Genomic DNA, 13,136 nt, shown 5'->3' with positions numbered 1-13,136 from the left:
CACTCAAACCTCAGAATGAGACTGAACCTGGAAACTTAATCCAGAGGCCTGGATTGAGGGTGATGAGTCAAAACTTTAAGTCTCACCACACCAGCTGCGAAGTGAAATTAAATACATTTGGAATTGAAAGTTTAAACACCATCTCGTGACCATTTTAGGACAATCGGATTCATTTTATGGTCAACATTAACGATATTCTTTTTCACCAAGGCTGCTCAAACAGCACCTTCCAAACCCGCAATCATTTCCATCTGGAAGGACAGGGCCGAAAATACATGAGAACATCCTCACCCGCGACTCCCCCTCCATGCTAACTTGGAAGTATATTACCCATCAGCACTGTGGGTGTGAATTCACCACCATCTTCTCCAGGGCAAGCCAGCAATATTCACATCCCACAAGCGAAAGCAAGAACCAAAGCATTGTAATGGTGACCAAATAAACTAGGTTGTCAGGAAACAAAACAACCCCATCTAATTCAACATTGCCCAGAAAGAGACGGGGGAGAGGTGTCCCATCCTTAACCTGTCTGACCCACATTTACAAGGATGACACCCCCCTTCACTTCTATTGCATTCCAGAAGGCAACTCAGCACGACCTTCCAGAGTGCAATGGGAGACGTTGCGTCCTGTCGCCGTTCTTTTTGTTTTCCCCTCTCAAAACAATAATGACCAGAGGGTGGTGTCTTTGGATCGAAGGGGCGGTCAGGTTGGGGGAACGGGCAAGGAGAGATGTTGCTGATTGTCTTTGTCTTTGTTTTCTGTCACTGGCCAGGTGGAGGTGAAGCCCTACGTCTTGGTGGACCAGCTGTGCGATGAATGCCAGGGCGCCCACTGCAACGGCAAGTTTGCCCCTTTCTTCTGCGCCAACATCACATGCCTGCAGTACTACTGTGACTACTGCTGGACGAGCATCCATTCCCAGGCTGGTCGTGAATACCACAAGCCACTGGTGAAGGAGGGCGGGGAGAGGCTGCGACAGCTCCCGTTCCACTGGAGCTGAGCGTGGCCCGTCTCCTGTCTCCCACTCCCCCCACAACCTCCTCACCCACACCCCACCCACCCCACCTTTTTTGGGAAAGGAGGGCACCAATTTGTGGGACCCGCCAATCAATATTTAGTGGCTACTTGTTAACCTGCCGTTCCTTTATCTAGAAGTGTTTGAGCACAGAATTTCCAACCCAGTATATATTTGTTTTTTTTTTCAAAAAAAAAAGAAACAAATCTGGCTTTGCCTGTTCACTCATTTTGTTAGTGCAGATGTATAAAAATGAAGGTGTAATAGTGTTTTTTTTTGCAGTCCTCCACCTATCAAATTGTTTTCATCTTTTTATTTTGGGGCGAGTGGGGGTGGGGAGGGCTTTAATTGAATGCACCAAGCAGTGTGATTCTGGGTACAGGGATTGATGGTGTGGGCAACAGTGTGAGGTATTGAGTGTGCTGGGGTAGTGGGCTGGGGGAGAATGTGGTGGGAATGAATTGTGCTGTTGAGTGAAGGGGCAGCGATGGCAGAGTGCATGCATTGATCAAAGTAGTGTGGAAATACATCAGTGGAGTGTGCCGTGATGCTGCAGAGCTCAGGTAATTGTTGACAGCCAGGACGGCTGAACTGGGCAAAGATGGAGACCCCTTTCCTCCTGTGTGACATCTGACAGCCCGTGGCTGTACAAGCACAACCTGTGTGTCACTGATCCTCTCTCACACACTTAGCCTTCCGCTGGTTTCTGCTGAGTCAGCGACTCTCGTTTTGATGGCTCTGTCGCAGGAATTCGGAAGCAGCGTCACGAGTTGAGGTTCCTGGTTGTTGCTGGAGACAACTGCCGTACAGGGTCTGGGAATAGGATCGCGAGCAACATCGTTTCCAGATGCAGGCATGACAAATGTCTGCTTTGGTGGGGCTGTCAAAACGTGTTCAAGACTCAGGATATGGAGCGTGATGGGGAGTCTCTGCGTCTTGTGTTGGTAACTTCTGGTTTAATGATTGAAACTTATGTACCTCTGGTTGTCGTACAAGGGCCAGTTGCCTGATTTAAAAAATAATCCAGAATTTTGAATGTATTCAGCATTGATGGAGATATTAACATTACTTGAGCAGTTTGTCCTGTGAGCTAGTGCTGTCTGTTGACCATCTCGAGTCCTCTTCCCAAAGGCACTGGTGTCCAGGATAGGCAGTAGCACTTGTAAGAAAAGTAAATCAAATCTGAATTTGAAGGGAACTGGATGTCTGATTGTATTATGTTCATATGTGCAATGTGTCTTGACAGTTTTATTTGGTAATGAGGCTCCTGCACAGACTGAGTTGGAGGACAATCTCAGTTCAAATCCAAGTCGACTTGAACACAGACCACATCTCTGCAATTGTGGCACTCAGTTGAAATGGGTTTGGAGCCTAAAACACACTACTGGGGCATAAGAGGGGGCATTTCATTCCAGGGATTTGCCACCAGACTATGGTTGCCGCTGATGCTCAGCATCTGAAATGGGCTTTGTTTGCTCCTCATCAGTTAGCATCTTTCCCTTTGCTGAGGTATTCTTGGATGGTCAGTGTGAATAAAGCTCCTCTGGGAACACACACAAACGCAAGACTCTGTGACAATCACAGATTAGTTCTTTGGAGAGTGCACAGCTTTACCCATCTTTGTGCTCCCTTGTTCTGGGAGATTTGGCGCCCTCATGCAATCACCCAGCTGGTCTTTGCCTGTAATGTCATCTTGGGACAAGCGTTGACCTCTTGACCTCAGCTTCGGCTGGCAATTGGAGCAATATCTATCTATGTTTTAAAAGCTGTGCAACAGAAGTTTTACCAGAATAGTCTCCAACTTACTTGGTGAGTGCTTAGTCCCTGTGCACTCTGTCACAACTCCCATTCCAACCAAGTAATTGTCATAGCATGATTGTCCCATAGGATAGGGAAACGGTACCAAAAGACATACAAGATCTGGGTCACATGTGGAAGTGTGAAGCTAGGACACTGGTGCAGGATCGGAGGAGGAGATTGCCATGGAAGCTGGTGCGTGACATCCAGGTGAAACATTTTTGTGCAATTGCCCATTTTTAGTCCTATTGGGGCAATTTTATTTTCTTAGCTTACTCTCAATTTTGCAGTGAGAACGGGTGTCTGCTACCCAGTCCGTCAACTCTTCATTGTGCACAGTTTGAGTTTCCTGGCTGGATGTTTAATGCTTTCTCCAAGTCTTGGGGACAAGAGTTCTCAGCCTTCAGGCACAATTCCTGCGACAGTATTGAATGTTACTTGAAGAGAATCCCTTACAAATCTCTGGGCTGGTCTTTAGCAGCACAGACAAACCTTTTCTCCCATCTCTCCCGTTCACCAGATGGTACTACTTCTTGTGCCTTTCACTGGGTTATTGGTCAATCCCATCTCGGACACTGCACTTTGCCGCCTCAACATGGGATGAGCCGTAGCCTGTCCTTGTACTGAAGCTTCACTTTGTACTTCATGTGGAGTGTGGATATAGATGGGTATTCCCTGAACCACATCCTCAGGTTGGTGGTGTGTCCAATGCTTTGTGTCTATGGGGAGGTAGTGCAGCACATATTAGCACCTGCTGAATCACACCTCCCAGCCCTAGCTATCTGTCAGAATTGTGATATTCCTTACTTTGGTTTTGACGCAAATGAGTGCACCCTGTCTCTCACACAGCCCCGCATGCATTGCTCATTCTCAATGCCCGGTGTGCATCCTGCAGCCAGGAGAACTGAATCTTCCTGGCCTCGGATTTATTTGAGCAGTGCTGGTCATGTTTCCCCAGTGCATAACCATTGATGAGTCGATCATCGCAAGCCTGACTTAAGTCTGTCGATCTGAGATTCAGAGTATTCAGAGTGCACCTTGCATATCGGAAGGTGAGAGACAAGTCAAGGGTATTCTTTCTGTTCACGGGCCCTTTGTGTCTGGGTTGAAGGAAGGGTGGCCACAGTACAGTGTGTGGTTGAGAAGCATGTTGTAGATTGTTTATTCATTGGATCATTAGAAGATCACCCTCATGGACACATTGTTGGAGCAGAAGGAACATTAGTCCAGAAGTTGGCTGCAGCGGTTCGGAACCAAATGTCGCATTGATTTCACTTTGCACAGACAACATTTTACCACCTCCTCCCATCACCACACCACACCTCAACACTAAATAGTAACACAATGAAAACCACCGTACTCTTTGTCTGAGTGCAAAGACATGCATGCTGTTTGTTAACTTATTCCTTGGTTCATTTGATTTTTGTTCTTCACTAATCCATGTTATGTCCCTTAGGCTATCCGAGCACTGCCAATGTCGAGAGAGTGATGGGAGCAGTTACTTGATTATGTCTCCATTCTACTGTTCAGCTTTCCCTGTTGCACAAGCCCTTGACAAGCCACTACCAATGCCTCTGTTCAACAGTCAGCCTCTGCTCAATGCAGCACACTAATCTCTGCACTGTGGCAACTGTGAGTGCATTTTCTCTGTCTCTCCCCTTCCCTCTCTCAGACACGCGCGCACACACTCTCACATTCTCTCTCTGCTCCTCTCTTTTTCCCCCCCCCACCCCAAAAAAAAAACAGACCATGGTAACTGTCCAGTTTTGTTCCTTGGACATTCACAGACACCAAAGTTTCTTGTTGGAAGTTTCTGATCGAATTCCTGACAGAGAGAGAGAGAGAGAAACAGGGATGCCAGGCAGTGGCCACTGAGGCCGAGAGTTAATTTGTTTATTGATTTTCCTTTTTAGTTTCATCTGATTAGAAAAGGTGTTTTCTTATTTAGAAAAGAGATTTGAGAGACACCTTCAGATAAGGTGGTTCCAAGCGCTCTGCAGTATGTATCCATCTGATTTAAATAATAGCCCCAAATGAGATTCAGTTTGAGAGATTTTTCGAAGTGGGAAATGAGAGATTCCTCACCTCCTGATTTTCTTTTCCCCTTCCCCCCCCCCCCCCGCCTTGGTCTGTTGAGATGGAGGAACTTCATCAGGAAGCAACAGATTAGACTAAGCAGTGGAAACACTGAGACTTGGTACATTTGTTGAGCATTTCTAGTGTCAGATGAGGCAGCTGCAGATCACGGTGGTGGTGGTAGTGGTGAGTCAGCCTGTCCTGAGTGCCGGTGTGGCTGAACATGTGGCAGAGGGGATGAGCAGAAAATGAGGCTGAACGAGATGCAGTCTCACCCAACGTACTGAAGGCATGTGAAAAATTGTCACAGAAGACAGTTGCCCAAGGGTGGGTCGTCATGTTGAGTCTGCAGAGGGCTGGTGGACACAAATGTGTCCATGTGTTGACTGGCTTCTGTGAGGCATGTTCTGTGATCTCGCGGTTGTGGGGAATCTGGTTGAAGGAGCAGGTAAGTGATGGTGGTTCTGAGGTGATGAGGCAGAAGTATCATAAATTGTGCTGGGGGGCTGGAGGGGGAAGGATTGAAAAGCCATTGGAAGATTTTGGGGAGGAGATTTAGAAGGGAACAGGGAAAGTGTAATTTTCTTTTTGTACAACAACCGGTGTATCTGCTCTTGCATTAATGTAATAATTCAAACCCTCCTCCCCCCACCCCGCCCCTTAACTGAACTACCAGTGTTTGGTATAATTGACACTTGAACTAGATTTTAGCAGTTTTGTAAAGAAAATATATAAATCAAAAAAATGAGATGCTGCTTTTTCTACTAAAGAGTCACATGATTTTTGTATTTTTGTATCGCAACTTTAATGTCCAGTGATGTTTTCTATTACTAATGCTTGTATGTAATGTTAAACATGGACATGTGACTCTGTAGATATCTAGTAGATACCTCAGTTTTTTTTTTCAATTTTAAAATCTTATTTTTTTTCTCTAAAATAAGTATATTTCGGTTCTGCAAAGACTGACAGATAATTTATCTTTTAGTTTAGTTGGGAGATAACCTATATAAATATATATAAATATATATATATATAAAACAGTATGCACACTGTAAAATTAAAAATGTATGAGGTCTGAGGTATATTGTTTGACAATGAGAATTTGCCAAATAAACGCTTGATTTCTGTGAGAAATGTCCTTCAGTACACTTTCTTCCTGCTGTGTGTACATTTGTATTCTCACTTGAAGACTTTAGGAAGAAACAAAGCAAGGTAAGTCTGGGCAAGTTGTAGACATTATATGCCATTGTGTTGATTGAGTTTTATCCGTATCATTTATATTGGATATGTGTTTGGACCTGTCTATTTCTGCAAAGACCTATCAGAAGTGGCCATGCTGCTCATGTTTTGGTTGGGTTGGGCAGTGGGTAACCAAACATTCAGAGTTAACAAGATGCCTTCTTTCAATCTATTATTCTGATAAGCTCCTGGTCTGCCTCTGACATTCTGAGTGTCATGAACTCCAGCCCCTCTGAAACACACTCTGTTGCGACACCCACCACATCCCATTTGCCCATCAGGCCTGTGCTCACTGGCCTGCATTGGGTCCCAGGCAGGCAGTCCCTCAAATGTCAAATTCTTGTTATCGTTCTCAAATCCCTTCATGCCCCTTGCAGACTCTAACGTCCTCCAACTCTCTGGAGATGTGTTCCTCCTCTTGTGCGTCCCTCATGTTTATCACCACAGCATCAATGATGACCATGCCTTCAGCAACCTCCGCTCTGAGTTTTGAAACTCCCTCCCTCATCACCTCCACCTCTCCGCTTCCGAGGATGCTCCTGAATACCTGCCTCTTTGACCACTCATCTGATCACGGCTGCTGCCATCTCTGGCTTTCAAATGCTAAAATTGTGGCCCAAAGTTCTCAATTCGTGTTCCCGTGACGTTGCACTGGTACTTTGAACCATATAAATGCAAATCACCGTCGTTCTTCAGGAAGTTGAACAAGCGTAAGATCTTAGAGGTGAGACAAATGCACTGGAAAAACAGTGGCTCTGGTTTGGATGCTGCTTTCTGGGGGAGGGGGAAGAAGTCAAGTTGCATCCTTAGTTACGAATACATAAGAAGTTACTTGGTTCATTTTTCAACATTGATCCATGCGCTGCAGGTCCAAAGGTCTACCTTCTCCACACAGTGCTTGTCAAAAGTGACATGTTTGCAATCCATGAAGAGGCGCCCAGTAAAAAATAATCACAAAGTGACACCAGCGAGCTTACTGTAGCGACAGAATGTCTTGTGTGACTTGGTCATTTAGGAAAACATTAGCATCACAGCCATGACCTGCCGCAGAAGCAGATCGAAGCAGTTGACCATTTTCTCGAAATAAATACACCTCGTGGCTCGACAGATATGTTACTCGAGGCCAACGTTGGACAGAGTTCGCAAGACGCGATGAACCATCAGATCACTGAATTGGATTGCAAACATTAACATGAATGCTTTGTGCAAACAACATTGATTGATTGAATCTCTGATATGTGCCAGATACAAACTATTGTAGGCATTTGTTTTTTTTTCTCTCCAACTGATCAGAGATGAGCTGAGGCTGGACAGTTCATCCCTTGATTATGTTCTGCCAGTTCCCTGAACATGTTTAATGATTCCAAATAAACCTGTTGGACTATAACCTGGTGTTATGATTTTAAAATTTGTCCACCCCAGTCCAATACCGGTACCTCCACGTCATATTTTTAATGAGGTGTGGCTCAAACATATTGACTTGTTAGACTGGCATTTAAATCAACACTATAACTTGGGAACCAAGCAAAACTCGACTGCTTTAGCCCGAGGCTTTCGTTTCACCCCCTCGAATCAAAGCAACGATCAACAAAGTCATTTGTTTGCAGCCCCAGCGTCGTGGGTTTAATGTCTCTGCTGACAAATGAAGACAATAACAGAAATTGCTGCAAAATTTCACCTGCTGAAATTGTTCCTCAGTTCTGAGGAAGGGTCACTGGACCAACTTCACAGATGCTGCCAGACCACTGAGATTTTCCAGCCATTTCTGCTTTTGTTTTTGATGTGCAGCGTCTGCAGTTCTTGCAGTTTTTAAATTAAGACAATAACTAGTAAGTCACCAAGCTTATCCCACACTGCTTTCATGTGAATAAATGACAGGTGGTTTAATGGAGCAAGTGATCCATTCACCTGTCCTGAGTAATGGAGAGACAGCAGATGGACACTTTTTGCAACAGATCGTGCCAAGCAGTACCGCAACTTGGAGGTGTCAGATCTCAGTCCTGAAGTAGGGCTGAAGCCCCCATCCTCCTCATAATTCACCAGCAAAAGTTCACTAACCGAGTCAAGCAATTTTGAATCCCAACCTGCTCAGAGGTCCATCCTTGCTTGAACTTGCAAGGTTTGTGTAGCAACTGATTTGTCAAATACCACTGCGGCAGCAACCCCAATTAAATCGCATTCCGGATACAGGGCAACAGGGGCACAGAGTCAGCTTTGGCCACAGTCTACCTTAACTTCGCAACCACCATGTTTGAATGGAGAAAGGCGGTGAACAGGAAGGGGAGCAAAGATAGTCTTCCCTCACGGTTGGGTGCAATCTCCCCTGAACGCACAGAGTGTTGGATCCCCAAAATTTGTCAGGGCAATTCTTTCCACTTTGCTTAAAATGTCATTACGTCAGATGTTGACTGGCAGTTAATTTCCTGGCTTCGAAATTTTTTTCAAGCAGTCAAGTTGACATTGATCAGTCAAGGCGTTGACTGGACAAATATCCCAGGATATGACTGTCATCTGCTTTGCTGAGTTGAAACGGGTAAGAGGTGCATTCAATTTAAAAAAAAACAAAAATCTGAAACAAAAAACAAAAACTGCTGGAGAAACTCAGTAGGTCTGGCATCTTCTGTAGAGGGAAAGAAGAAGGAACATTTTGAGTCCAGTGACCCTTCTTCCGAATAGTCACTGGACTTGAAAGGTGAACCTTTTTTTTTCTCCACAGATGCTGCCAGGCCGGTTGAGGCTGTCTTTGCTCCCCTTCCTATTCACTAACTTTCTCCAGTCAAACAGGGTGGTTGCGAAGATAAAGTAGACTGTGGCCAGAGCTAACTCTGTTCTTGTGTTGGCCAATATCTGTTATGCAATGTAATTGAGGTTACTGTCTCCATGATACTTGACGATGAGTTTCGTCAGCAGTTTCTGTTTTTGCGACAAGGTGTGCACATGTTCCTAAATGTGTTCCCCTTGTTAAACCGCTCCTCATTGGAGCCCATTGCCAAACAAAGTCAGAAGTCCCGCACCTGACAAAGGAGCATTGATCCAAAAGTTTGAGAGTTCAACCTGTTGAACTATAATCTGGTCATACAGTCATAGAATCTTAGGATCTGTTTCAGTCCTGTACATCTCTTTGGTCTAACTTGTCCAAGCTGACCAGATATCTGAAAGAAATCTAGTCCCATTTACCAGCATTTCGTCCATATCCCTCCAGACCCTCCCATTCATATACCCATTCAGATGCCTTTTAAATGGTGTAATTGTACCAGCCTCCACCACTTCCTCTGGCAGCTCATTCCAAACACGCACCACTGTCTGTGTGGAAAAAGTTACCCCTTAGGCCTCTTTTGAACCTTTCCCCTCTCACCTTAAATGTATGCCCTCTAGTTGTAGACTCCCCCACCCCAGGCAAAAGACCTTGCCTCTTCACCTTATCCATGCTCTCATTATGTTATAAGTTGCTATAAGGTCGCCCCTCAGTCTCTGAGGGAAAACAGCCCCAGCCTATTCGGTCCCTCTGTATAGGTCAATCCCTCCAACCCTGGCAAACATCCTTGTCAATATTTTCTGGACACTATCTAGTTTCACAACATCCTTCCGATGGGAGAAAGACTACAGTTGCTTGCGGTATTCCAATAGTGGCCTAATCAATGTCCTGTACAGCTGCAGCATGACCTTTCAACTCCTGTAGTCAATGCACTGATCAACAAAGCCAAGCATACCAAATGCTTTCTTCATTATCCAATCCACCTGCAACTCCACTTTCAAGGAACTATGAACCTGCACTCTAAGGTCCCTTGGTTCACCAACACTCCCTCGGACCTTACCATTACGTGCACAGTCCTGCCCTGATTTGCCTTTCCGAAAGACAGCATCTCACATTTATCTAAATTAAACTCCATCTGCCACTTCTAAACCCATCTGAGGAAGGTCCCGTTGTATTCTGAGGTAAACTTCTTTGCTGGGTCCAACACTGGCACCTCCACAGCATGGCTATCATTGCCAAACAAACGGGACTCTCGTAAGTGTCAATGCTATTTTCCCCTTACATTTGTATTATTTTTACAAAATAAGCACAAGACCAGAAGCTTTGACCAGATGCCTTTTTATAGCAATACTCCAGTTATGTCGAACCAAGCAAATGCAGTAGCTCATTCTTCACCCTGGGCAGAGTTAGGCAAGAATTTCTGTTGAGAATCGTACTCAGTGAAGCCCCTTCCGCCATCAGCAGCCAAGACTAAATCTCAACAGGCTAGCAGTTTTTAAAAACTAAACAACCATTTGGACATTGTCCAATCAATGCACAACTGCTTTGGGAAAACTTGCCAGAGATCACAGATAAAGGAACGCTATTATAAGAACAGACGGTGCAAGTTCTGTTTGTTTATCAGTAAAACAGAACTACTGTGCAGGGAGATCAGAAAAGCGATCACCATTTTTAAATAACAAAATGACAATGATGCATAAGGAACCATTATGCAATTTAACAGTAGAAAGTGAAGACTGCAGATGCATTTTAACAATGTCAATGTTTTGTCTTTTCCTCGAATCCTACAGATTATTAGTGTTGAAATAATCATTCAATGCTCTCTTGAATACCTCAACTGAGCCTGTGTTCATGACACATGCAGGTACTGCATTCCAGAATTCGTTACGAATTGTAATAAAAAGATTTTTCTCTGGTCACATTTACTTCTTTTGCAAAACATTTTAAAACTGTCCCCTCTGGTTCTTGATCCAGGTAGAAGGGAGAGCAGCATGGAAGGTCAGTAGTTTGCACTGCAGCATCATCGTGCCAGGGACCTGGGTTCAATTCCACTCTGGGGCGACAGTCTGTGTGGAGTTTGCACATTCTCCCCGTGTCTGTGTGGGTTTCCTTCAGGTGCTCCGCTTTCCTCCCACAATCCAAACAGGTCAGACGGATTGGCCATGCTAAATTGTCCGTGGTGTCAGGGTATGTGCAGGATATATGGATTTGGGACAGTAAAGGCAGGGTTACAAGGATAGGGTGGGTCTGGGTGGGCTGCTCTTTGGAGAGTCAGTGTGTGCTCGACGGGCCGAATCATTCCCCACTGTCGGAATTCTGTGGTTCTGATTCGCCCTGGTTTACGATTTTGCAGACTTCGATCAAACCTCCTCTTGGCCTTCTCCTCTCCAAGGTAATCATCCCCAGTCTTGCTAACCCGGCCCCATGACTGAAGATTCTCATCACTGGAACCATTCTTGCAAAGATCGAGAGAACTGCGGACGCCCCATAAGTCAGATACGAAAACAGAAATTGCCGGAAAAGCTCAGCAGGCCTGAGTTGTGAGGATGGTCACCCGACCTGAAACATTAACTCTAACTCTCCTCCACAGCTGCAGACCTCATCTGCACTCTCTCCATTGCATTCACGTCCTTCGTAAAACATGGCACTTGCAACTACTCATTTCAGGTGAGGTCTAATGTATCATATGAAAAGCATCATATCCTCCTCGCTGTCCTATTCTCTGCCTATACTTTATGAAGCCGAGGATACTGTGTGCATAATTAACAGCTCTCTTTGTCTGTCCTACCATCTTTTATGATTTATGTACAAACACCCTCAAGTTCTCTGCTGCTGCACATCCTTTAGAAAAGCGTCCCTTATTTTGTACTGTCTCTCCACGTTCTTTGTATCAAAGTGCATCACCTCACAGTTCCCCGGTCATGAATTTCATCTCCCCACCTACACTCCACCAATATGTCATTGTCCTTTAAAGTTTTACACCGTCCATCTTGCAGATTACAGTTGTCCCAAGTTTTGGGTCACCTGCAGATGATGAAATTGTCCCCTGCACACCAAGACAGATCATTTAAACATACATCAGGACATAATAACTTTCTCCCTTACTCCAACTCCACCTTCTGGAGTAGAGTGGTGCTGGAAAATCACGGCAGTTCAGGCAGCATCCGAGGAGCAGTAAAATCGACGTTTCGGGCAAAAGCCCTTCTTCAGGTGTACAGGAAGCCCTGCATTCCTGATGAAGGGCTTTTGCCCAAAACATCGATTTTACTGCTCCTCGGATGCTGCCTGAACTGCTGTGCTTTTCCAGCACCACTCTATTCCAGAATCTGCAGTCATTGTTTTCACCTACCCAACTCCACCTGTTAACTCATTCTATTTTATTGTGGTACTATCTGCCTCCTGCAGCATTTTGTGTGCCCTGATATTACTTTCTGACATCCTCTCGTGGTTCACTCTCCCCTGCTGAGTTAGTTGAAACTCTCCCCAACAACACTTACAAAGTGCCTGACAAGGAACTGAGTCCTGGCTCCGGTCAGATGCAACCCATCCAGTCTGTGTACGTCCCGTGTATCCGAGAACCAGCCACAGTGCCCCAGGAATCTAAAACCCTCCCTTATGCACCGTCTTTCCGGCCATGCATTCATCTATCTTCATTTCCTGTTCCTGTACTCACTTCCACAAAGCAGTGGGGGGTAACCTGGCAATTAGTACCTTTGGAGGTCCTTCTTGTTCAGTCATGATTGTCATGGTTGGTTTTGCTCAACTACTTTAAGAAACTGCCTGTGTAGTCTGGGACTTGGTATACCTGACACTAACTTTTCCGTATAGTCATCGAGTCATACAACATGGAAACAGACCCTTTGATCAAACCCGTCTAAGTTTCCCAAACTAAACTAGTCCTACTAGCCTGCATTTGGCCCATATTCCTCTCAACCTTCCCTGTTCATATACCTAGCTAAATGTCTCTTCAATTTTGTAACTGTACCCGAACCTCCTTGGGAAGTTCATTGCACAAACAAATCAAGGAGACGAGCTGTCCCTTTTAAATCTTTTTCCTCTCACCTTAAAAAAAGGCCTCTAGTTCTGAGCTCACTCACCCACGGGAGAAGATCTTTTGTTTTTCACCTTATCAATGCCCAGAAAAGCACCCAAAAAGGAAGCCTTCTCCAGTCTTCAGGTCTCAGTTCTGCATGAGGCACTGTTTATCACCTTAGCAGTGTGGTACACCAAAGTTCTTTGAAAGGACAGTTC

At 45.1% G+C, this 13,136-nt stretch overlaps 1 protein-coding gene across 1 annotated transcript in view; it reads left to right on the top strand.

The window, feature by feature from the left end:
* LOC140459650 (cytoplasmic polyadenylation element-binding protein 2-like) overlaps positions 1 to 6,025 on the top strand; it is a 52,566-nt gene extending 46,541 nt beyond the window's left edge. The window contains exon 8 of the mRNA XM_072553982.1: positions 776 to 6,025. Within this exon, the coding sequence (XP_072410083.1) occupies positions 776 to 1,003 (228 nt within the window). The 3' untranslated portion in view covers positions 1,004 to 6,025. The remainder of the gene's footprint in view (positions 1 to 775) is intronic.
* Positions 6,026 to 13,136: the final 7,111 nt, after the last annotated feature.

The sequence above is a fragment of the Chiloscyllium punctatum genome, chromosome 35 (assembly GCF_047496795.1).
Source record: "Chiloscyllium punctatum isolate Juve2018m chromosome 35, sChiPun1.3, whole genome shotgun sequence".
Classification (NCBI taxonomy): Eukaryota; Metazoa; Chordata; class Chondrichthyes; order Orectolobiformes; family Hemiscylliidae; genus Chiloscyllium; species Chiloscyllium punctatum.
This window is presented reverse-complemented; position numbering and strand designations above follow the sequence as displayed.